The sequence below is a fragment of the Ornithodoros turicata genome, chromosome 2 (assembly GCF_037126465.1).
Source record: "Ornithodoros turicata isolate Travis chromosome 2, ASM3712646v1, whole genome shotgun sequence".
NCBI lineage: Eukaryota > Metazoa > Arthropoda > Arachnida > Ixodida > Argasidae > Ornithodoros > Ornithodoros turicata.
In genome coordinates this window covers 88,643,046-88,667,291 of record NC_088202.1, presented here as the reverse complement: position 1 = coordinate 88,667,291, position 24,246 = coordinate 88,643,046, and the positions used below count along the sequence as shown (strand labels likewise).

Here is a 24,246-nt window from a genome sequence, read left to right as displayed (position 1 = left end):
TTGGCCAAAATCGAAGACGCGGGTGGACCGCGTTAGCAGAGGTGCTCCCACCGTAAGAACAGCAGGCTCCCTCCACGGCGTTACACGTAGGGGAACCAGAGCGTAGAAGTGGTCTATATGTATTGACATCATCGTGGAAGACCAGCCATATTGGCTGGCTCCCTTTTTTGTATTGTTGACTCTATGAGATGAGCCACAGAAGATTGTGTACTCATCTTCCTAAGCTTTCCCTAACCATTTATCCCGCTTGTTACCCCATTATTCGTATCTCGCCTATTTCTATCCTTGAGTCAACAACTGAGACAAGTTCTAAAACATTGCCACATTGCTATCGCACTGAAGTGCAGCATCCCATCGTATACTCTCGAGGAGTGCCAACACCACTGAGCTTCACATTTAAACCGCCCCGCATATCTTACCAATTCCCTCCCCTGGAAAGTTTTCAAATGCTCGGGAAACATAATTTCATTCATACTTACTCGCTCAAGTGGAACTTGATGATCCCGTCCACCACTCTGAAGCCTTTGCACTGCCACTGTTTGAAGAAATTTCGCTGCCCCAAACGTAACCATTCCCTCCCAAGCCACATGCGGACATAATAGCTCACAATATTTCTAAATTTCGCCTTGCTCCAACAATCACCTCCATGAACAACCCTACACCTATTAAGCCACACTTGATAGACAATTTCTGCGGCGACCAATAGATAGAAGCTCTGCTGCTTCTTAACTACTTGCCCGATATGGATCCCCACAGCTTGTTCAAACGTAAGACTACTTAATCCAAAATATTTTTTGAAGCATAACCACAGGTATGCAGGCACTTTACACTCAAAAATTGCATGTTTTACTGTTTCTGTGCGACTACAAAGCGCGCAGTTCCGTCTACTGGACTTACCCCATAAATAGAATCTGTCTTTCACAGGTAGTACTCCATGCCCTATTCTCCACAACAGCGATTTCCTTTTACTATCCAACCAGAAGCTATTCAGTCTTTTCCATCCCTCTCGTGTTATCTGGGAAGAGGAGTTCTCAACAAATTCTTTCCTCAAGTCTTTGTAGATTTCCACGACCTTGCAATCGCCATAGTCCTTATTATTGTTCAACTTTTTAAGCTGTACAAGAGCCTGTTTCGCTACTTTGTATAGTCTTGGCTGGTTTTCAGACATTGGGACTCTATGATCAATGCTTTCTTGCCTAAAAAGTTTTATGTTAGTGCCCAGCCAAAATCTCGATAAAAGTTTCCCGGAACCTTCGTGAGTTAGCATCCTGTAAGCTCCATGTACCGCGTATGCCTGTGCTAAATGTCGAAAGTCCGGAATTTGCAGGCCACCATCCTCTATTGGAAGCTTTAATCTTTCTTGCGCCACCCACTGAGTCTTTCCACTCCAAATGAAGCTAAAACAACATTTCTCAATTCCTCGGCATACATCCCGAGATGGGTGAATGACCGAGAACAAGTATGTGTACTTTGGCACCACGATCGCTTTGATGACCTGTGCTCTAGCCATCAGTGACATTGCAGGCTCGTCGTGATCGTTCATAATCTTTTCGACTGCTGCCTTCAAGTAGGACCAATTCTTGCAAGACGCTCCATGCTTATCAAATAGGATACCTAAAATTTTTACTTCATCAACAACTCTGAGCCCTAGATCTCTCCTTGGGTACTCGCCCCCCATGTACAGCATTTTCGATTTCTCTTTGTTAATTTTCGCTCCACTTCTTGTCCCATATTCTTCTAAAACCTGCAATGTGTTCTCCACGTCCTTTTCACTCTGAACAATCATTGACAAGTCGTCTGCATAGGCGACTATTGTCTTTGTCTGTGCTGAGCCAGGTATTCCCACTCCCTTGATTGATGAACACTGATAGAGCTCTCGCAAGAGGCGATCAAATGCCAGGACGTACAAAAGAGGAGAAAGAGGGCAACCCTGCCTTACACCTCTTCGAATAGTAAATTCCTTCCCTAGACAACCGTTGATGAGCAACCTGCTCTTGCATCCTCTATACATCGCTCCTATAGTGCTTACTATTTCATTTTCTGCTTCGACTTGTTCGAGCGTTTCCCTCAAAAACGCATGTTTCAACCTATCAAAGGCCTTTTCTTGATCAAAGGCCATTAAAATACTGCGTACGTCCCTCTCCGCTAACCACTGTATTACATCCCTGATTTCCCAAAGTTTGTCCTGTATTTTTCGACCACCGACTGCTGCCCCCTGAAATGGCGATATCCAGTTTTTCATGTTTTTTTGTAGCCTCTTTACTAGAACCTTTGCTAGAATTTTGTAATCTACGTTTAAAAGTGTTATCGGCCTCCATGCTCCCAACTGCTCCTTTCGCTGGGGGTCCTTGCATAACAAAGTAACGGTTCCCTCCATAAACTCGTCTGGTAGTGATCCCTGTTTTAGAGAGTAATTAAGCACCTTAACCAGAGAGGGACCCAGGAGGTTCCAATACTGCTTGTAGAACTCAGCAGGCAACCCATCGGGTCCAGGTGCTTTTCTGTTTTTCAGGCTACGGACAACCTGAACAACCTCCTCGCAGTTCAGTTCAACACCCCTGCGGGTGTAATCGGAACTGAAACGGTCCGACTCTGTGAGGTCTCCCCCGTACAAGTCTGAGAAGAACTCTCTGGCCATTTCAGCTATTTGTCTCTGACCAGTGATTCTGCTGCCGTTTTTCATTAGAGCCTCCATTGGTGGCTGAGCTGAAGAAAGATGTTTGGAGAGGAGCCTTCGGGAGCACCAGGCTTCCTTCTCAATTTTATTTTTCGCCGCCAAGTACCTTACTGCCTCCCACCGCTCCTCCCTCAGGAGTGCCAGGTGATCGTTGGCAGAAGGAAATGTCACACCGGAAAGAAACCCAGTGCCAGTTTGTTGAAGTTGGCGCAGATGTGCCTGAAGTCTGCATGTCAAAGCACGCTTCTCATGGGCCTTTTTCCGGCCCCAGGCTCTCAGACAGTTCCTGATGTCATCTTTGAGTTTTACCCACCAAGCAAATGTACTGTCACTCTCCCGGACCGCTCTCTCAACTAAGGTCTGTATGTCCGCATGAATTTCTGGACACTGCAGTAATTTGGTGTTCATGCGCCAGGGGTGTCGGGAGCCTGGAAAACTCACTTTTGTCAATTCAACTAAAACTCCCTTATGATCAGAGATGTCAATGGTCTCAATCGTCTGAATATTTTCTACATTACACAACAAGTGACTTGACACATAAATTCTGTCTAGTCTACTTCCCCCCAATTTATTTAGTCGTGTGAACCCATTTCCTCCTCCTCTAGCAAGTGTCCAAGCGTCTGCCAAGTTAAAAGCATCTATAGCCTGCCGCAACTCTGCAGCTCCAGAAACGTTTTTATGTACACCCGATGCTGTATCTTTTGCATCAATTACACAGTTGAAATCACCTCCCACAATGAAGCTGTAAGCTCCAATGAAATAGTAAGGAAGCTCATCTCTATAAAACTCCCCCGACTCATTTGCTTTATTTGGCCCATATATATTGATCAGTCGAAGCAACGTGCCATCATTATCTATGTCTACGGTTACTATTCTCCCGTGCAGGTCTTTCTCAAACTTGATAACTTTGACCTCTCTTGGTTTTAAGAAGATAATGCCGACCCCTCGTGAGTTATGAGTTCCGTAGCTCCAATAAGACAATGTGTTGAAACATCTGTCAAATTCTTTTGCCTCCAGCTGTTTGTGCCAATGCGATTCTTGAATGAATATACAATTCACGCCTAAAAACCTTGCTAGGTCTATGACTTCGTTTTGCTTCACTCTACTTCTAAATCCCCTTACATTAAACGTTAATAATTTGAAAGTCATTGACGAAGTCGGGGAAGGGTTCAAGAAAAACACGCCGGAGAACAGCAATCTCATCTAGACACGCACCTTAGGCGCATTTACCCGCCCTCTTCCTTCTCTTCGATATCCTCCTCCTTTTCAGAGTCATACCCCTATCATTCCTTTCACTACTGTCACTCACACGCCCTTCACTTTCAGATACCAGAGTAGCTACACTCTCTCCACTATCCGACCCCTCGTTATTTGACCCAGAAGACGCACAAAGCGTTGGGGTGGTTGATGCGTCCGACACATTCCCTGGGTCACCACTAGAGCGATTTTCGAGCACCTCAACTTCCTTTATGTCCACCCTACTACACCCTTCTACATCCGCCGGCTCCTCCGTACCCTGGCTTTCGTCATCCTCAGCATCTTGCTTGTTCTGATGCTGAAGCTGATGAACCACTGCACTTTCCTCCTGAAGTGCGCGCTGATTTCCTTTATCTTCTTTTCCCGCGATATTTTCCTGCATTTCTACCGAATTTTCACCGCCATCATCCACATCTACCGAATTTTCCACATCCTGAGCGACACCATTGTTCCCCTCCTTGTCCTTGTCCGTGTTTCCCAAACAAGGAAAATTCTCGTCGGAAATCCACGGAGTGTGAACAGGATCAGGAACTCCTCCCCACACCGAATCTCTAACGTCGGCCGGGACGTTCCGTTTCCTCTCCTTTGCTGCCTTACACTTCCCACATTCTCCTTCGTAGAAGGAGCTACACCACCTGCATCTAAGGGCCTTACAGTCACGAGCTAAATGGTCTGTCGCGTCACACTTAGCACACCTTCGAGTAACCCCGTGGTACAGACATTCAATACGGGTCCCTCTCACCGTCAAAAAGTTGGGAAGTTCCCCTCTAAGCTCCATGAGAACGAAACGCGTACCCGTCTCGCAGTCGTCGTGGTCACCACCATACTTCTCCCTCTGTGTCTTAATTACAACACCGTAGTTCCCAAGTTCCTTCTCTAAGTCTGTGTCAGGGTAATCAATCGGGTACCTGAACACCGTGACCCTCCTCATCTTGGCTCCCAAATAAAACGCATCAACTTTTTTCCCCCCAATCACAACCGATCCCTCCTCCTTAAGCAACCTTACTCCTTCCAAATCATTCATTACCACCTCATAATAACCATACCCTTGATTCTGCGCACCACGAACTTTACCAGGCGCGACACGTTTACAAGCATCCAACACATCTTTTCCGAAATAACCCTGCGGGGCTCGCACTTTGAACACCAAGATGCGGTCATCTTGGTTGTCGTACATTTTAGCTTAGCCGGTGTCTCAACCGGGAGACACGGCTTCGCAACAACAACCACAAAGTGCCAGTTACAAGCAACGAAAAGTGAAAAAATTATAATGGAAAGAATTCGGTTAGGCCTAACAACAACAGAGCAGCAACAGTGCACGTCTTACCACCTCGTCGTCTTCCTCCAACCACTCCCTTTAACGTAGAAGTGGTCTATTCCCTTACAAAGGGAAAACAGATACTATACATTGCTCGTCTTAGAAACTCCCGTAAACTCGATAGCCATGCTCGCCTCTGAGTCAAAATGGAGGGTGAGGTGTCTAAGTTTATTTCAATTACGCACACAAACAACACTGAAGTGGGAAATTTCTGGGAGTATTAACTCACCGTCAACTCAACGCCTGTGTTTCCTACTGCTTTTGTTTGGGACAGTCAGTAGGTCCACCGAAAGTAAACTTATTCAGTGCACACAAATCGTCCTCGTCTAAGATACGTCTTGAACACAGTTAGCGAAGGCGTATTATAAATGGAAAGTTGGTACGTCTTGCAAACGTGAACGGAAGATATTTACGGGAGGTCATCCTTTAGGATATCTCTTCAACAGAGATGCCGAAGACGTATTATAAACGTTAAATCGGCGCGTCTTATAAACATACTATAAATTACGGCTTCTAGACGTCGCGTTGACGTCCTGATCGTCTTCTATCCTAATTTGACCAAATAAAGACGTTTCCGCGACGTTTTGTGCTACTAGGGGGGGTATGATTGGATGTGATTGGTTAGAAACTTACGACAATAGCCTTCCGAGTCTGGGAGATGACCCAGAATACGGGCACCGGCTGTGCTCTCAGATAGTTGCTTGGACTTTGCTGACAAGGTTTGACGGTCGCATCAGGAAACCCACCCGTGAAACCGATACCACAATGAACAGTAAGTGTTCTGAGGCCGAAACAAGTAGACAGACGAACACAACACAAGCCTCAAGGTACCTAAAATATGAACAATTCAAATATGACAGTCGTCGAAAAACCCAGACAGCGGCTGGAACCACGCATCTCTCGATTGCTGATATCACTATGTGCGGCATCGACCGATAATGTACTTGGCTAATTTTTTCGTCAGAAAAGTGCTTACATATTAAATAAAGGAATTTTCAAGATCCGCCCTGCTGCAGAGGCTCCTGCGGCGTGACATCACTCCCTAAGCGAATGAGTGAGAGGGCGGCATTCCTTCTCTCATAGTCGCGTCCTGGTTTGGTCTTAGGGAGCGACGTTTCCTGATTTTCCCAGAGAGGGAATTCCGGCATACTCTCAACATCCGGCTCCACTGTTGTCATGTATTCCGTCGAATAACAAACAAACTATGCCACTATTTCGCGTGGTACGTTCGGTACCGCGGTCAGTCATCCACGAGGAATAAAATTACACTAGGGCTTCGAAAACGACTGGAACGGAAGCCCCCGTCCCTTTAGAGCAAATATTGGCACAGTTCCTCATGAAGTCGGCCAAAGACGCACGTTCCTCCCTAGTCCCTAAATATGTAAAACGCTATTCATAGAAATGTAGAAACTCCACCGAACAGCCACCGAAGTTCTCGCTGTTCTCGGAAGAGAAACTTGGCCATGTTGACTGTGAAGCGGTGACGAACACTACCGCATCGGTCGCATACACACGTTTCCGGATGCGATAGTCCCTTTAAAAAGACATTCAGTTCCACATGATTTGTAAACATTTCAAAGCTTTCGAGAACGCTCCAATCATGTTGTTAGCCTACTTCCGCAGTATTCATTAATGCCGATTTGGAATCAGACATATTAAAGGGGCACTAAAGTGCGAAAACTTCTCCCCGTGGAATGGAAGATAGTGTTACTTTGACAGCAGTATAAAAGGAACAGCATTTATCCGTTGCGTCGTCCGTGATTTATGAGCGAACCCAACCACAAGTTACGCTTTCCCTCATTTCTCCGCTTCTCAAGAAGAGCGGCAATGAGGTGCGGCCGATCATTGCTCTCCTCAAACGATTAGCGCAATCATTGCGGGGTTTCTTTTCATGCTAAAGTTCAACATTAGATAATGGACTAGACGACGTAAATATTTATCTGAGCAACGAAACTCGTATCTAGGAAATGGTACACTTAAAACTCAGGAAAGAATGCAAAACTGCTGCGCAAAGGTGGTGCATACAGACCACCATAAATTGAATTTATGAAAACAGAAGGAAAAACTCTACATTGTTCACTAGCTGAGATGAATGTCTACGTGGGCAGTTACAACCTTGTCTGAGTATACTAACTTGCAAATGAATGCTATAACCTGTATTGCCTGCTGAAATCTAAAACATGCGTAGAAACGCTTTTAATTGCCACTACAGACAAACAGGATATTTATTGCATTTTGTAATTTTCATTATAAACCATCGCTCAACGACTCAAAATATGAACGGCCTCAGTGAACATTACGCGCTTCCACTAATTTTCGGGAAAAAAACAAACAGAACTTGGTAGTTTCGGAGTCTCCGAGAGCAGGTGACTTCACCTGGAGCTCATGCATCTGTCTCCTAGCAACAGTGCGCGCACCTTCTAGTCTCCGCCCTCCGCCCCACATTGGAAGACTGCCAGCAACCGTGGAGAGGAGACGCAAGTCGTCCCTCGAGAAGCAATGTTTCCAGTCGCATGACAGACTGCACCCTACGACGTCCCACTTCTCCAAACTAGAAATTAATTTTGATACTTCCACGTAGTGGCGTATCTAGGGTGTGGCAGGTGTGGACAGGTGCCATGGGCGCCAGGTGAACAGGGGCGCCATTATGTGGTCGGGTGTGAATGTGCCAGGTCGGGCACTCAACCTGGCACATTCATAAATGATCTAAAGCAACCGCCATTAGAGTGGTTGTACTGTGAAACCTAGCGCGGACCACACGAAAACGCATCCCCAAGGACATCATGTTAACCATGTTGCCATGGGCGCAGGTAGCTCTAGATACGCCACTGCTTCCACGTCACGTAGAGAAACAGTATTTTGGGACAACACAGGGCGCGACACGTCGATTTCAATGGCATAAATTGTGTAAAATTATGAAGATACGCGTAACTTAGTCAAAAGTGGCACTTTAAACTACAGCACAAGGTAGGTTGACAGTCCTTCGATGGAAATAGAGAGGAAGAAGAAGACACATCGGTCACCCACAAAGAAATGTACATAACATGTTTGAACGATAAAACAAAACATCAAAGTCACTCACAAAGAAACGTACACGACCTGTTTGAAAATATAACACTGGAAGAAGACAGTACAAGGTCTCCAGGAAGGTGATTCCATTTTGTTATTGTTTTAACAAAGAAGTTTTTAAGTTAGTTGAACGAAAGTGATAACGTTCAATCTTGTGGTCGAGTCGTTCTGAAACAAAATTAGGTGTTAAGAGATATTTGTTTCGAGGAATACCAATCAACTCGTAATAAACATCATACAGAAGTTTCTTTAAACGAGCTTGTGTTCTATGGTTTTCTAATGATTCACACCCAAATATAGATTTCAAATAAGCAGAGCGGACATAATAATAATTCGGGGCTTTCCATCGCGAGGCAACTGTGATCATGAGAGATGCCACAGTGGTCGGGCCTGTGGATTCATTTTGCCCACCTGATGGTTCTTTAACGTGCACCGAAATCTCGACACACTGTACACCACATTTAATATCCCTCACGGAAGACGGCTTGTCTGAGAAACTTCCACCAAGTTGCCACAGTCCTCGGCAGGGTTTGAACCCGTGGTCAGGAGGCGGACACGTTACTGACTGTGCCACCGAGCGGGGCCAGAGCGGACGTACGGTGTTGTTTGCTGCAAATGTGGCACCTTGGTTATGTATTTTTTTCAGTGTTTGCCCAAGACCGATCTCCGAGGGGTCCCAAACCATGCTGGAGTACTAGGCGATTTCAGATACTGCCCTTGTGCTCCGCACGGGGGCCCCCCGTCGCCCAAGTCACGCGCATCGCGCAATGCGTCGTGGGAAATGGTTTACATTCATACTCGTCTGCCTGTTGCTCGAAGGTGCGGGAGGTGAAGGAGAGAGAAAACCGAAACCGTTTGCGCTCTTCTTCTCTCTGACTCATGAAAACTAAATCCCAAGGTGCAGCGGGGCTTTCGCAACACGGCGCTCTCTGGTGGGCCACCCATGCAATTTCTGAAATCGTCTATTTAGGCGATTTCAGATACTGCCCTTGTGCTCCGCACGGGGGCCCCCCGTCGCCCAAGTCACGCGCATCGCGCAATGCGTCGTGGGAAATGGTTTACATTCATACTCGTCTGCCTGTTGCTCGAAGGTGCGGGAGGTGAAGGAGAGAGAAAACCGAAACCGTTTGCGCTCTTCTTCTCTCTGACTCATGAAAACTAAATCCCAAGGTGCAGCGGGGCTTTCGCAACACGGCGCTCTCTGGTGGGCCACCCATGCAATTTCTGAAATCGTCTAAACATATGACCAGTAGACAATGTCTTCTATATTCTGTGTTGTATATTGTGTACAATGTCAATGTATGCTGGCAGGAGTGGAATGTCGGCATAGTGTAATGATGGAACACCTGACCGGCAATCATACAGGTGTGGGCTCGACTCTCGCCACCAGCATTCGCTGACTTTTCATCATATATCATACTTGAGAGATGTGGGAGAGATGCCAGTCGACACTTTGTCATGTGATGTCGTGGGCTGATACATGAACCCTGTATCCTGTAATTGGCAATTTTGTTACCGTTCTGGATGTTCCACATACACTTAAAGGGGTTGAAACACTTTCATAGATGTGGTCCATTACATTGTGGACCCATTCTAGTGCATGCTAGAATACTGAGGAAAAAATAATTCTTCTTCTACGTATCGTAGTTAGCGAGATACAAGCCCTCGAACACAGTCCCGAGCAAAGCACGGACGTCACAGAGCTCAGAATTGCATCCATCCCTATTGGCAACCGTAGGCATGTGACTTCTCGTGCACTGCCTCACTAGTGACGGCGAGGGCTATGTCAGAGCCCTTGTTTCGGTATTCGCTGTGTCCATTTTCTCGGCTTCCATTACGCTCTTCACTCTGAAATTTTCAATGCAGGTTCACATCAGTGTAAAGAACAGTCTTTTACGTTTATCTGGGATAAAGTGGAATTACCTGTCGCAAGCCCTTTGCAGGAAAATTCAGAAAGAAAAAAGACAATTTCAGACTAAAAACTTGACTAGTGTGAATATAAGAAAGAATAAAAAGGCACATAGCAGAACACACAGCAAGAAATAGCAAATAGGCAGTTTAATTTTGAAACAATGGTCCAAGTCATATGGCACACAAAAGCAGTACTGTGTGCATTTTTATATGTTCAGCGACCAAATTCCTCCCTAGTAATGAAATATACTGGATAGCCCAGGATATTATAGTGCCACGATCACTTGCTTTCCCGCTTCACTTGCTGTAAAACTTGTTCTCCTTTATTGGGCTTCCAAAAATAATGGTAGTTGGGAAGAATTTTTATGAGGAAGTCCAGCTGCAAGACTTGAGTCTGTTGGGCAAGAGAGATAATAAGTCATCAGTACAACATAATTATGCAATCAGAATGTTGCAATATCCACCATAATTCATGAATGCAATTTGTGAATACAACTTTTGCCATCGCTCATAAATATCACTTTCTCGCAGACAGGAGCACTGTGGCTCAGAAACCACATTTTGTTCGGTTCTACTCGACACAAGAGGTGTTACGAAATATATATCAGTATCAGATCGTGTTTTATGTTATAAATGGACCATGAAACATTTTTTTCTTGTTGGGTAGAAATCCAGCGAACCGGTAGGGATGTAGGAAGGGAGTTGCCTCAGGACAGAAGCCGCCAATATTTCGAACAGAGACTGTTCTTCTTCTGGGCACCGTCCTCATCATTGGCATGGTATTTAAAGGGTTATGTGTGACGTGTTTAAAGGTTCATGCGAATTGTGGGTCAACAGCCCGGAGGGAAGAAAGGGTCCGTACAGGCTTCTACGGCCGGAGTGAATGGCTGCTTTGTTAGAGTGTGGAGGGGATTATGTGAACGTAGTGATCTAGGCTACAGGAAGGTTCACGAACACGTGGACGAAACGGGACAACAGGCAAGAACTGGCAAGCATAGCGAAAGATAAGGAGGTTAACCTCCTTATCTTTCGCTATGCTTGCCAATTCTTGCGGAGAGAGGCAACTCCCTTCCTATTTTTTTCTTGTTGTTTGACAAAAGAGCTACAGAGGTTTTACATTCCAAAAGCGAATGGTTTTGTCAAGAGAGAATTCAGATGAAGTACCCAAGCTATACGAAGCTTATACAAGTGGCAGTGTGCCATGGCGAACGGCAGCAGAGTGTGTCACGCAGAGAGACTCGACACTGCTGTGCCTGATGATATGCAGGGTGTGAGGTTTTCGGGGTTTTCCCGATTCTTCCCCGAATTTACCCCTTGAATCGCACATTGAGTGATTCGGGTAAAACCCGATTTCTGCCCGAACCGGGTGTCCTTTTGTCCCGCGGCGCGGAACCACGGCGCACAACTGCGTTAGTGGAAGAGAGGGAGGGCTCACCGTCGGAAGGAGGTGACACCGCAGACGTGAGGGTGAAACACATGGGGCGCACTTTCCCCAGCGTCAAAACGTCACGGGTATACCCTGACTTTGTACGCGCGGCCTGCGCGGCGGACAGATCGAGTGACGTGCACCAATATTGCTACGTTCGTCGACCACAAGCGTTCGCAGCGAATATCTGTAGTCGACAGATTCCTGCGTAAAGTCTCCTCGCGCGTTAAAAAAAAATTGTTTTCTGAGGTCACACGCACGCGTTGAGAAGTCGTCGGAAAAATGCTGCGGCGCACGTGGCTCCTGGCAGTTCCGCGTGTGCGCGCCCTTCGTGATGGCTGTAGCCCCCCACGAACGAAACAACGCCAAGCACCTTAGTAGCAACTAGTGACTCTAATAGCAACTTAGATAGTTCTGGAAGGAAGGAGTCAGGAGCCACAGTAAGCAGAACTGCCGATGAATCGCCGAACGTAACGGAATTCCGACTCTCATTTCTCCTACTTCGACACGGAAACGGAAACGAAAACGCTTCTCACGTGAAGGCTTGTAACAGCGTCACGTTAAGCACAGTAGTACTTTAATCCATGAGCAGGTTTGATCACCATGCAAATTTGAATTGCCATTCCACTCAATGCAGGTTTGAATTGCCATAGACCTGTTAACACACTCCTGATTTTGTCACAGACAGTGTTATTGCTTAGTTTAAAAGCTGTTTTCTCTTTATATTCGTGATTAACAAACCCAATAAACCCGATTTTTACCTGTATCATATAATAGCAGAAATTTTACACCCGAATTGGATGCTGATATTTTCCACACAATTTTTACCTCCGGGATTTGACAAAAAGTATTCCCCGAAAAACCTGAGACCCTAATTATATGTCACCGTTCACTGCATGGTACCCTCACGATTGGCTAGCGCTCCTTTTTGCGAGTCGTGTGCAAACCCAACGTAAGAGGGCACACAGGACCATGCACGTAGTAGTAAAGCAAGAGGAGGAACACAACAGGGAGGAGGAACATGGAGGAGAGAACGTGCCACAAAAGATAGGCAGAGGAAAGTGTCTTACTGCTGGCTTTTCATTCTGTAACCTCCTTTCACAATTTCGTCCATAGATCACGGTGTTTTCCTTGATTTTTTCGTTTATGCAAACTTCGCACATTGCCCCAATGACACATCCACTAGTAAGCTCAGTATAGCGTCCTACCTTACCTGAAACAAAAGTGAAACTATCATGTAGGCTACATTACTGAACAAATGACTAAGTGGAGGCCTCAAAGATTCCCATTGGCAACCAGATATGCAGGAAATCCTCAACACCAACAAGAACTCCAAGGCTGCGTTCACACACACCAGCTTTCTCCCCGAAACTATGACCAACTTTGGAGTTGGTCCGAGTCGACCAACACCACCAACCTCAATCAACTCAAGTTGCTCCGAATGGGTCACCGCCCAAAAACTTTGGAAAGTTGGTGGTGTTCTAGCCAATCAACGGTAGGAGCATTGCCACGAGACTCCTGATGGCATGATGTGAATTCGTTCATGCCGTGCTACCTGGCATGCTATCTGCATCCTGCTGGCGTAGCTGAAAAATGTTTTTAAAATAAACTCCACACAAATATACCAATTGAACCTCTGTATGCAATAAGGGGATAAGTCGACATATCCTCTCTTTACTATTTTTGCTGCAATGACATCTACATGCCAGTATGTACCTGCCAAAGAAAATTTAGGACCGTGTTGCAATTTATTGTCCCGCTACAGGAGCGTAACAAATGGGAAATGCATGTGTGTCAATGGGACAGACAATCGGATCAGGCCCCTATTCTCGGTTTCGGATTTTTTTACTTACGAGGGTTGTTCCATAAGTTTCCGGCCCGACCAACTTTTAATAGTCACAGAGACGAAACAAGTGTATCACTTTTCGACATAGTCACCTTTAACTTCGATGCACTTTTGACACCTTTCAACCAGCATTCTTATACCCTTGAAAAAATAGTCCGAAGTTTTGTCCGTAAAATGCTGGAAAACTGCCTCTTGCACCTCACTATCATTTTGAAATCTCCGTCCTCTGAGACCCCTCTTCAAGTTTGAGAACAGGAAGTAGTCACTCCGTGCCAAGTCTGGACTGTAGGGTGGGTGGTGGATTTCTTCGAAGCCTTACTCCTTCAGTGCAGCCTTGGCAACAGAAGCTGTGCGGACAGGGGCATTGTCCTGGAGCAGCCGGACACCTTGACTCAACCTGCCACGCCTCTTTTCTTTGATGGCGTCTCGCAGTCGGTGCAGGAGTGAAGCATAATAAGTCGCATTCACTGTGGTGTTCCTCTCTTTGAAGTCGATGAGGAGGATCCCGTGACAATCCCAAAATATTGTTGCCATGATCTTTGTGGATTGTGTGACCTTGGCTTTTCTTGGGGGTGCTTCTCCTGGTTTGCGCCATTCCATCGACTCCTTTTTCGAAAGGGGATCATAGTAGAGCACCATAGTCTCATCCCCTGTGACAATTGACTTCAATATTTCTTCTTCGTTCTCTTGACAGAGCTCCAAAAACTCTTTGGCACAGACGACGCGCTGTTGCTTTTGAACTGACGAGAGAAGTCATGGCACCCATCTCGCACTGAACTTTTTCATGTGAAGGCCATCGCCGATGATACGAAAAACGGTTGTTTTGGAAAGCCCCAGCCTTTCTGAGATTTCCTTCACCTTCAGACGCCTGTCGCTCAGCACTTCCTCCTCGACAAGAGACAAATCTTCTTGTGTCACCACCTCCACTGGACGACCATCGCGTGGATCATCTTCAATGGACTCTCGCCCCAGTCCAAACTGCTTAGCCCAGACTTTTACCGTTGTGTACGACAGGGAGGCTTCCCTGTACACGTCAGCCAGTTGCGCTTTAATTTCTTTAGGCGAAAGTCCCTCTTTTGTCAAGAATTTTATCACAGCGCGGTACTCGATTTTTTCCATTTTAACTGAAGAGTGCACCCTGGCTGTTTGAAATGCTGCTCTCCAACCGACAAAAGCATGGAGAGGGTTGAGGGTGGTGCCACGCGTCCTTAATCGCATTTTCAAATTCGCGCGCATTTTCTACCTCGGGCCAGAAACTAATGCAACCACCCTCGTATCCCCTTATTGCATACAGAGGTTCAATTGGCCTTTTTTGAAGACAATGATTACCCTTTGGCAAAATAAACTGACTGATTTGAATAATGAGAGTTAAAGAAAAGTCACCATCAGCTGGATTGGAACCCTCAGCCTCAGATTGCCGTGAGGCTGTTTGTGGGTAGAGCTACCGAGTTGGTATGTGTGAATGTGGACATTGCACTGTCTTGAAGTTGTTCATAGGACGTTGGTCTCAGTTGATGCAGAAAGTTGGCTCATGTGAACAGTCTAAAAACTTCCTTCTCACAAAATCAAGCATATGAAGGAATTGCACTTACATTTGGACTCCAGAACATTGTTATTCCCAATGTTCAAAGATTCTGTATCTGTTTTCAATTTTGATGAAGGAGAAAAAAACTGAAACTATGTACAAAAAAAAAAAAAAACAGCAGGAACACTATGGACACGATCAAGAACAAATGGTGCCACAATAGTGTATTTCATCAGGTGGTTTTTGAGCAGACATTGGGAGCAGACATTCTGAGCTGACAATTCTAGCAGATGTGCTCATCCATCAAAATTACTGCCACTGCTCTCAGAATTACGGTTGCATGAAGACCACCATAGCCAACCAGTTTCCACATAGTCGACCCCGAGGTCCCAGCCTCCACTAAAAATTTCCTGGCTATATCACTGGTGGTTTTGCGAAATGATTTGCCAGAACATGTTCTGTGCATAGTGATGCCCTTCAAACAGACATGTATGAAATGATGTTTTTGTTTTTTGCTTGCATGTGCTACTGCAGTCAGGTGTTACAACCATGCCCGCCTGCCACTGCCATTTTACCGAATGCACTAAATTGCTTTGCAGAGCCAATGAATGTAAAAAAGACAAAGCATTTCTTGCATGTTCAGTTCCCCTGCACCTCCGTCTGCAGTACGAACGGTAACTGTAGAAAGTGGTACGCAATGGTAGGCGTGTTGGGGATTCTCCAACTCAAGTGTTTATACTTTGTTTACATAGTCACTTTTGAGCCTGTATGTCCCATAGACATGTTCAAAAGGTACTGCAAAGAATAAAGTGCTGTTCCAGCACATATAGTGGAGTTGCAAGATGCATTAGGCGCTTTTGAAGGATCTCAAACACCAGTGTTCAGGTAAGTGTGAGAATACATTGGCAGATCTGTATGCATTATACAAGGATCGTTGAACATTTGCCAATACCTTTTTGCGACAAAAATCGTGTGTTGCACGATGAAAGTTGCTGGGGCCGTAACATCATCATACTTGAGCATCCCGCACCCAGTGTGACGTATGTAGCGCATGTGCAACAGTTGCAGTTATCATGGCAGTAAGCAATGTGTCTGTAGCTGTGGAACAGCAGTGCATAATTAAATTCCTTGTCAAGGAGTGTCAATGCACCAGAGATTTTGAGAACATTGCAAGGAGTATATAAAGAACAGATGATGTCACGGGCAAGAGTGTATGAATGGTGTAAACAGCTTGCCGAAGGATGAGAGCAGGGGACAAATGAACCGCATGGGCACAATCATCCGACTGCAGTCTCGCGAATGAGTATTGCAAGTATTGAGCAAGTCGTCGTTGAGAAACGGCGGGTAACAGTGCAGGAGATTGCGACCGAGGTGAATATCAGTGTTGGCAGTGCTAAACCAATCAGTCACGAGCACTTACTATTCCCGGTTCCCCACAGCTGATACGTGATCAGAAGTGGACACGCGTGACATTCTGTGAATAGCTCCTGAATCAGTTTCCAGGCGAAGGCGATGACTTTTTGCAATCAATCATCACATGTGATGAAACGTGGATGCATCTTTTAACCCCAGAGACCAAAAGAAGCATCATGGAGTGGCGACATGAGGTTCCCCCGGCTTCCCAAAAAGAGCAAAGCGCAGCCGTCAGCCGGTAAGACCATGGGGACTGTCTTCTGGGACATGCAAGGTGTTATCTAAATGGATTTTTTTTATTTTAGAAATGGGCCACAATTAATGCCCAGTATTAACGCACATTGATGAAGTGTGCCGTAGGATATACACCATTCGCAAGGAAAGATTGGGAAGTTGTTTAGAAATGTCGTTCTTCTCTATGACAAATCTTGGCCTCACATAGCGATTCTGATGGTGGGTCTGGCCAGAATGTGCTGTAAGACTTTTTGCCCCATGCCCCTTACAGTCTGGACGTAGCCTTAGTGATTATCATTTGTGTAGGCCCCTTAAAGGAGCCAAAGAAATAATGCCATCCCTCCAGACAAATGAAGCAGTACACAAAGACGTCCTGCAGTGGCTACGACAGCAGCCCTGTTCTTTCTATGCCAAACACATTATTCGACTGCCACATCGATGGCAGCAGTGCCTGGACGCACACTGGGAACACTTTGAAAAACTGACATAGTTTGGTGCTTGCCGGACCTCCCATTTCGTCAGTAGAAATAAAAGACTCGGACAACCTTGAACGACACTTGTAGAAACTAGCCATATCCAATAAGGAACAACAATTTAAATAAAGGATACAACATCCAACTTCAAAAACATTGTTATTTCCAATGGTCATAACAACCTCTTCACCTGGTGGATCAGTTTCACATTTCCTAGGATGAATAGAGGAGAAAAACAGAAAGTGAGCAGCATATTCGTGAGACCACCGGCCTCAGTGGCCCACTCGGTAGCATGTTCGCCTTCTGAACCCGAGATCACGAGTTCGAACCCGGGCGAGGACGCCAGCAACTTGGTGGCAGGGTACAAGTTGCTTAGACACGTCGTCTTCCATGAGGGACGTTAGATCGCACGTTAAAGAACCCTCAGGTGGGCAAAGGCAATCCACAGACCGACCGCTGTGGCGTCGCTCATGATCTCAATTGTCTTGCGACGTAAACCCCCGATTATTATTATTATTATTATATTCGTCAGACTGCTCGTAGGGTTTTCAGGTAAGCTGAAAGAGGTGGATAAAATGGTAAACTGTATGTTTCATTATTCCTCCAATGCACTGCGGCAAATGTTTATGAAACAGGTTTCTGTTTGAAAAAAAAAAAATAAATAAATAGAAAAGACACCAGGCTTGGCACTCTTAAGGCCAGTTCCCACATATAGCGATTTGCTACAGAGCGCCATAAAAGAGCACTATGTTTTCCTCCTCTCAGTGCTGTGGACTGCTAGAAAACAGCGTGTGTCGAAGTAGAGCCCTCGTTAACTTTTCTAGCACTGTATTGAACGCTAAGTTTGCGTTAATCGATCGGGAGCTTCTTTCAGCGGTTACGTCGTGGAAGCTAGGGTTTTTTTTTTTTGCTTCTCGCCACACAAAGCAGCATGGTGGGAAGGCAGCGACGATGACGTGATGACGTGGCCATCAGTTTTACCTGCCAATGCATCGCAATCACAGCATCAAAAGTGTCACCTGCCATGGTGCTGCGAATACCTGACAAGAACAGTAAACAATCACGGTAGTACCGGTGCATCACGTCTCAACGAGATTTCCCATGACCCGAGCAGGATAGCGCTACGTGGTCGGTTGTATGTGAGAACGGCAAGCAGGAAAACAGCGCTAGGTTTCTAGTGCTATTTTCTAATGCTATAGAGCGAAGCACTGTATGTGGGAACTGGCCTTTATGCTAGTTTTCAGATCCTGGTGCTGGTTGCTGGTCTTATTTTGTATATTAAACAGATGCTCTCAACCACTTTTTCTTATTTTTATTTGCTGCCAAAGCTCAGGCTATTATCTTCATGGATCTCATCCACCAGCTGGCCTGTTTCTATGCAACCTTACATTTATGAGTGTGTAGCTATATAGGTATGTAGTTGTATTTAATTACTTTAGAAAAAGTAATTTTGACAGGTCTGATCAGCACTGTGAGTTGACCTTTTACATAACAATGGGCGATGTGCAGGTGACAGCACGAGTATCAAGGATGTAAGAACTTTTACGTGCATTAGGGAATATGCTAAATGGTTCCTAAACTTTAGTTGCTACTATGTATGTCTATAGCACAGTTCCGCATTGCACGTCAATAACTTAGCTCAGTGAAATCTGCTGTGTCCATGCATGCTTTGCTTGAGAAAGACTGAATAATCACTTATTCAGTTATTTTGAGCATTTTGTCAACTTATCTGACCATCAAGGAAGATGACAAAAAGTGAAGATCTGATGCTTTTTACCCTATTTTTTTTCTTTTTTGCTTCTGGTTCTGATGCTTGTTGACATTAAATTTTTATCGAAGTATTTTATAAGCCTGAGTGGTGACATGCGACCTCAATGTATGCATAAAATGTACAATGCAATACATACAACCTCAGTGGCACAAGGCATACAACCTCAATGCAAAAAGTAATCACAACAAACATGCTTTCTGTACTATGTGGTATTCGGTTTAAGGCGGACTCACTTCTTCAGAAATCCATGGGGAACTTTTGTTCGCAGGGTTCTCGTACACCATCGCTAAATTTCTACATGAAACAGGTACAGGCACGTTCCCCTCGAGTTTATTCATTGAATCACATATTTTTGAAAGCCTGAGGCGATCCACTGATTTTTGGAGAATTAAAGCTTGTCAAATTTTCAATACATGGGAATCTATGGGAGATGCAACAAAATCGCTTCTCTCAGAATGCCCGCCCACAATGTTTGGGCCAAAATGATTTCATTCCCTACAGTAACAGTCGGGGAATTGATTGCAATCAACAAATTTGACAAGTTTGCTGTAGATTTCCAGATCTCTGAGAATGAAAATAACGGCTTTGACATTTGCTATCATGTTCTGCAAGCTGGCGCCAATTACATTGCTTCCTTAGAGTGCGGGAGGAAAGCAAAGCGAAGAAAACATTTTTGCGAAGGTGCAGCCCACCCTCTCCGGAAGTGAACGTTAACTAGAACGCATGAATCTGCCTTTACACATTCCCACAGCAGTGTACAACTAATCCTGTTACACTGCTGTGCTACTGTGCTGTACTTACATCATAGCAAATGTGCACTGATGGATCAACGAGTAACGCGTCCACAACTTACTCTGATGTTTCAAACTCAGCCAAGGGACGCCGGCAACTTAGCGGCATAGTACAACTTGCTTGGAGAAGTGGACCAATGGACCTCTTAAACACGAGGCTCTGCGTGCTATTATTCAGCACATATTAGAGCACTCTGATGTCGGCGGCATTACTTCATAGCCTGTGACGTTTCTCATAATGATAGCTGTCTTGCAATGACATACCCCTGAGTTATTAATAATAATTAATAACTTGTGGCTTTGTTAGTCTATTTATTAATATTTTTAATTTTCTAATTTTAAAAAATTAATTGATTAATTTGTGGCACAGTTGTCGCGAGACAACTGCGATCATGAGCGATGCCACAGTGGTCGGTCTGTGGATTAATTTTGTCCACCTCGGGTTATTTAATGTACACTGAAATCTTCACACACGACACACCCTCACAGAAGGGGGCGTGCCAAAGCAACTTGTACCCTGCCACCAAATCGCAGGCGCCCTCGGCTGTGCTTGAACCCGTAACCTTGGAATCGCTAGGCCAACACGCTACCAACTGAGCCACGAAGGCTGGTCTGAGTTATTGGTTAATTGTGCATCATAGCAAAAGAAGCACTGCAGACAGTCATGAAAGAAACTGATGGATTTACTGAATGGATGCAGATGGAAGTACCTCACCTGTTGATAATGTACACCTGTTCTTCAATGAGGTTATTGTCCCCTATGATGATGGGCCCTGCTTCCGCAATGATATGTGCAGCAGGATGCACAACAGTTCGGCTACCTAAACAAGAGCACACCTATTAACAGGTACAAGTAGGCTGGAGGCCATCGTGTCCACTGTATCAGCAACAAAGTGACATTGGTTAAAGCTAATATTACTTAGAGTGATGCCTCAACGTATGTAGCAACTAAACACAAAGAAAAACATCTATCTGGTTTTAAAGCAATGTGGCTGGTTGGAAAACAATGACAACAAAGTGCTGCTTCTGCCGAGCACTACGCACAACAATTAAGTACTCTAGGCCCCCTGTCGTTCTTAGTTTACATAAACGATATCACAACACTTCACCCGGAGATATTACTTTATGCCGACGATGTACCCCTCCTAGTTCCCGGGAAAACACGCGATGATGTGTATCGATCTGCCGACCTCGTGTTACCGGAAATAGGATCTTGTGTGATCTTGTATAGGGGTCGGCATCCAACAAAGGCTATTTACCCTTCAAAAACAGGCCCTCCGTTTCATCGATGCGGCACCTTATGATTCACCCGCACAGTCCCTTTTCCGAAATATAGCGTCCTACCAATTTTCCAGCAGTATTCCTTTCGCTTAGCACTAACATAGAAACAATCCTTAAAACTACCCAGTGAACTGTTTACGCTAGCACTGGAGCGCAACAATACTAAACGATACACACTTCGTAATAATGACATGTTCCATGAACCGTTTTCTAGGACAAATTATGGACGTCAAAGACTTGAGGCATCTATCCCACGTCTTTTAAATCACCTCAGCCGTCATAATGCCAACTTATTTACCATGTCCTTTCGTGAATTGAAACAATTTTTGTTCCATAATATAATTACCCTTTTTTGATATATGTTCCTGTTTTGTTCACGTCCGCACTTTTAGATCAAAACATGTTTATTGTTCAACACAATATCCTGATAATGTTTTTGTAACCTTTATATGTGCAGCTGTCTTATAAAGAGATGTGCGCTTCTTTTCGTTTTTTTTTTAATGCTACAGCGCAGTCGTGCTGTTGTTGTGACTCATTGTAGTAGCCAGTGTTCTGTGCCTAATTGATCAATGCAGTGTTGCCACTTTTTCATTATTTTTCTTTTTGTTTTCCTGTTATCTTTCGTTTCTGAGTATATATTAGATCACTATGGCCCTTGCACTTGCTGCTACTGTAGAGGAGTCGAGGTACCTCTCAAGCTGCGAAGCTTTTAGCCTCATCTCCTCCCATCTTTTGATGGAATAAAGATACCGTATTTTCACGCGTATTAGCCGCACCGCAGATAAGCCGCAGGACTCGTTTTTAGATACATTTTGAAAATGTTTTTGCAGATAAGCCGCACTCGCAGATAAGCCGCGGGTAATACAACGCGACTGCTTTGTGTGCTAAACCAGTGATGCACATACAAAATCAACAGAGACGCTCAACGCTCGTCAGCGCCGTACTCCCTGCCAGCTGCCCTGTTCCCGTACTTGTCCGCGAAATCGACGACTTTTAGTTTGAAGCCGCTGTCGTGGCTGTGCCTCAGCGTTGGAGCCATGCCTCACCTCTAACTGCCGTGCCCGTGTCCACGAATGCTGCTGCTCTCGTCAAATGAGAACTGACGCTTAGCTGACCACGTTTTATCCCGATGTCAGGTGTATTGAACACTTCCTGTGGGTCTGCCGACAAAGGAGACCATAGAGAAGGCCATAAACCCTGTCCACATTCCGGTGTCGGCATGATGTATAACAAAGGAGGTCAGTTCTAGTGTTCTACTAAGATCGGATTGTGCCCTTGTTGCATGTTTTTCGTGGATTGACGGGTTAGTCCACTCGAATGTGGAGTGGACCCGCCCCTGTTCGGTATTGTTCGTGCACTGGCAGGGCGGTCCTGTTCCGAAAAACATGAGGCACTGTCGGTCCTTTCGTTTAACCCGGGGTATGGGGAAAGTACCAGGGAAAAATAGTCACCAGATAAGCCGCACCCACGGATAAGCCGCAGAGCGTCCGCGAAAAAAATAAATCGCGCATAAGCCGCGGCTAATACGCGTGAAAATACGGTATATGTATGTATGTATGTATGTATGTACGTACGTATGTATTCAGTTTCGTAAGTGAACCCCATTAGCCTGGATGACTGAGGCATAGGACCATAGAACTAGTGGTCAAAATTCTAGTATGATTAACATGAAACTATAAATGAATGCGATCCACTGATGTGGTGAATGATGCACGCACTTCTGCACAACCACAGAGCTGTACACTTTTTCAGTGCCTTTAGCGAAGTGAAATGTTTAATGGCAAAATCTAGTGTGCAGTAGAGGGTGGTACCCTATGTTTTTCTGAAGCAAAGCTACATAACCATACAGGTGGCAGCAAAATCATTACAAAGTAAGCTATGTTCTACACACACGCTGCATAAACACTGTATTTTCATGCATATGTTTACAACAAGAAACTGTTAAGAATCACCTAGTTACCAACAGTGCCACCCAGGGCCGGCAAGAGAGATGGGGGAGGTCAGCCGGGGATGGAGTGCCCAGAGCCGTAGCGACGAGGGGGGGGGGGGGGGGGGCAAGAGGGGCAGTCGCCAGAGAGGGCGCCAAACGGCAGGCCCTGGCATGTTGGTTGGACAGGATAAAGCAGGAACGAAGAAAATTTGAATTTCCGATCTCGGCAGTGCAAACAAGCATTTTCATTTCTTTGTTTACAGGGCTTCTGATGGCAGTGGGAGAGGGGTGGGGGCGCCCTTCAGATTTACCATGCCCTGGGCGCAAACTTGCCTTGCTACGGCTCTGGGAGTGCACCACGGTTGGTCGTACCAGGTGACATGGGGGGGGGGCAAGACTCTTCCTCGGGGCCTGTAATTTCTCTCGCCATCCCTGGTGCCACCTTGTACAAGCAGACACATAGTGTAGGAAGAGTTCTGAAATGTGCTTGAACACGGCTTGTGTACTTCAATAATTGTGTCTAGAATAGCTCTGTCCCAAACAGCCACATGCAGCCTAAGCGTGGCCCACCGAGATGAGTTTGGATACCCCCTTGGGTCCTCAGGAAGTCTGAAAACCTCACAACACCACATACAAGATGAACACAGGATGTTAACATTGCCTTGAGTTCTAGGTAAAACACAGGACCGGAAGAACATGAACACATGATGTTCAATGTTACTGCCCCAAACCAGTTAGTAGAACATCGCGGCCGAGTTGTATAGGATAAATTTTGAAAGTATCGCGCTTCAAAGAAGACGAAAAAAAAAGGGAAGAAAGAAAGAAACAGTTTTCGTGCCCAGACATCACGCAGAGCCTTTCGATTGCGAAGCCACACGATACCCACAGCACTAGTGTAGGCAAGACAATATAGGCTTTTATTTACCTATTGTCACGGTTCCTTTAATTTCGCATTCTGCTGTAACAAGTGCTCCTTGGTAAATCTTCACGACTCTAGAAAGACAGACAGAAATCCACTAGAACGCAGTGTTATTTGGTCGCCTTTCAGCGTCTCCACACCCGCTGCGTTGAAACCATTAACAGAATTGTATAAACTACTTCTCTTTTTCAAGTATTACAGCACATCCCCAAAACTGTCTCACCCAAGAGGAGGCTTCCGTGCGCTTGACATAACTCGGACTTTTTATTCATGCAAAGCTGAAAAACCTCGAAACTGGAACAAACAATATAGCAGAGAGTGATAATAGACTTAGTTTCGTACATTGAAAACCCTTCACATAGATGACATTAGGTACATAAACGGTCAGATGTAAAATAAGCATTT

General features: G+C 45.3%; 1 protein-coding gene across 1 annotated transcript; it reads right to left on the bottom strand.

Annotated features, from left to right (window-relative positions):
- Nucleotides 1–10,361: 10,361 nt before the first annotated feature.
- LOC135385708 (dynactin subunit 6-like) lies at nucleotides 10,362–24,167 on the bottom strand. The gene is made up of 7 exons (XM_064615175.1): nucleotides 24,065–24,167; nucleotides 23,848–23,915; nucleotides 20,427–20,532; nucleotides 17,286–17,362; nucleotides 15,097–15,144; nucleotides 12,729–12,871; nucleotides 10,362–10,626 (listed from the first exon to the last, which is right to left on the bottom strand). Exons 1-7 carry the CDS (start codon nucleotides 24,091–24,093, stop codon nucleotides 10,513–10,515), a joined length of 585 nt encoding a protein of 194 aa, XP_064471245.1. The 5' UTR covers nucleotides 24,094–24,167; the 3' UTR covers nucleotides 10,362–10,512.
- Between the last annotated feature and the right edge of the window lie 79 nt (nucleotides 24,168–24,246).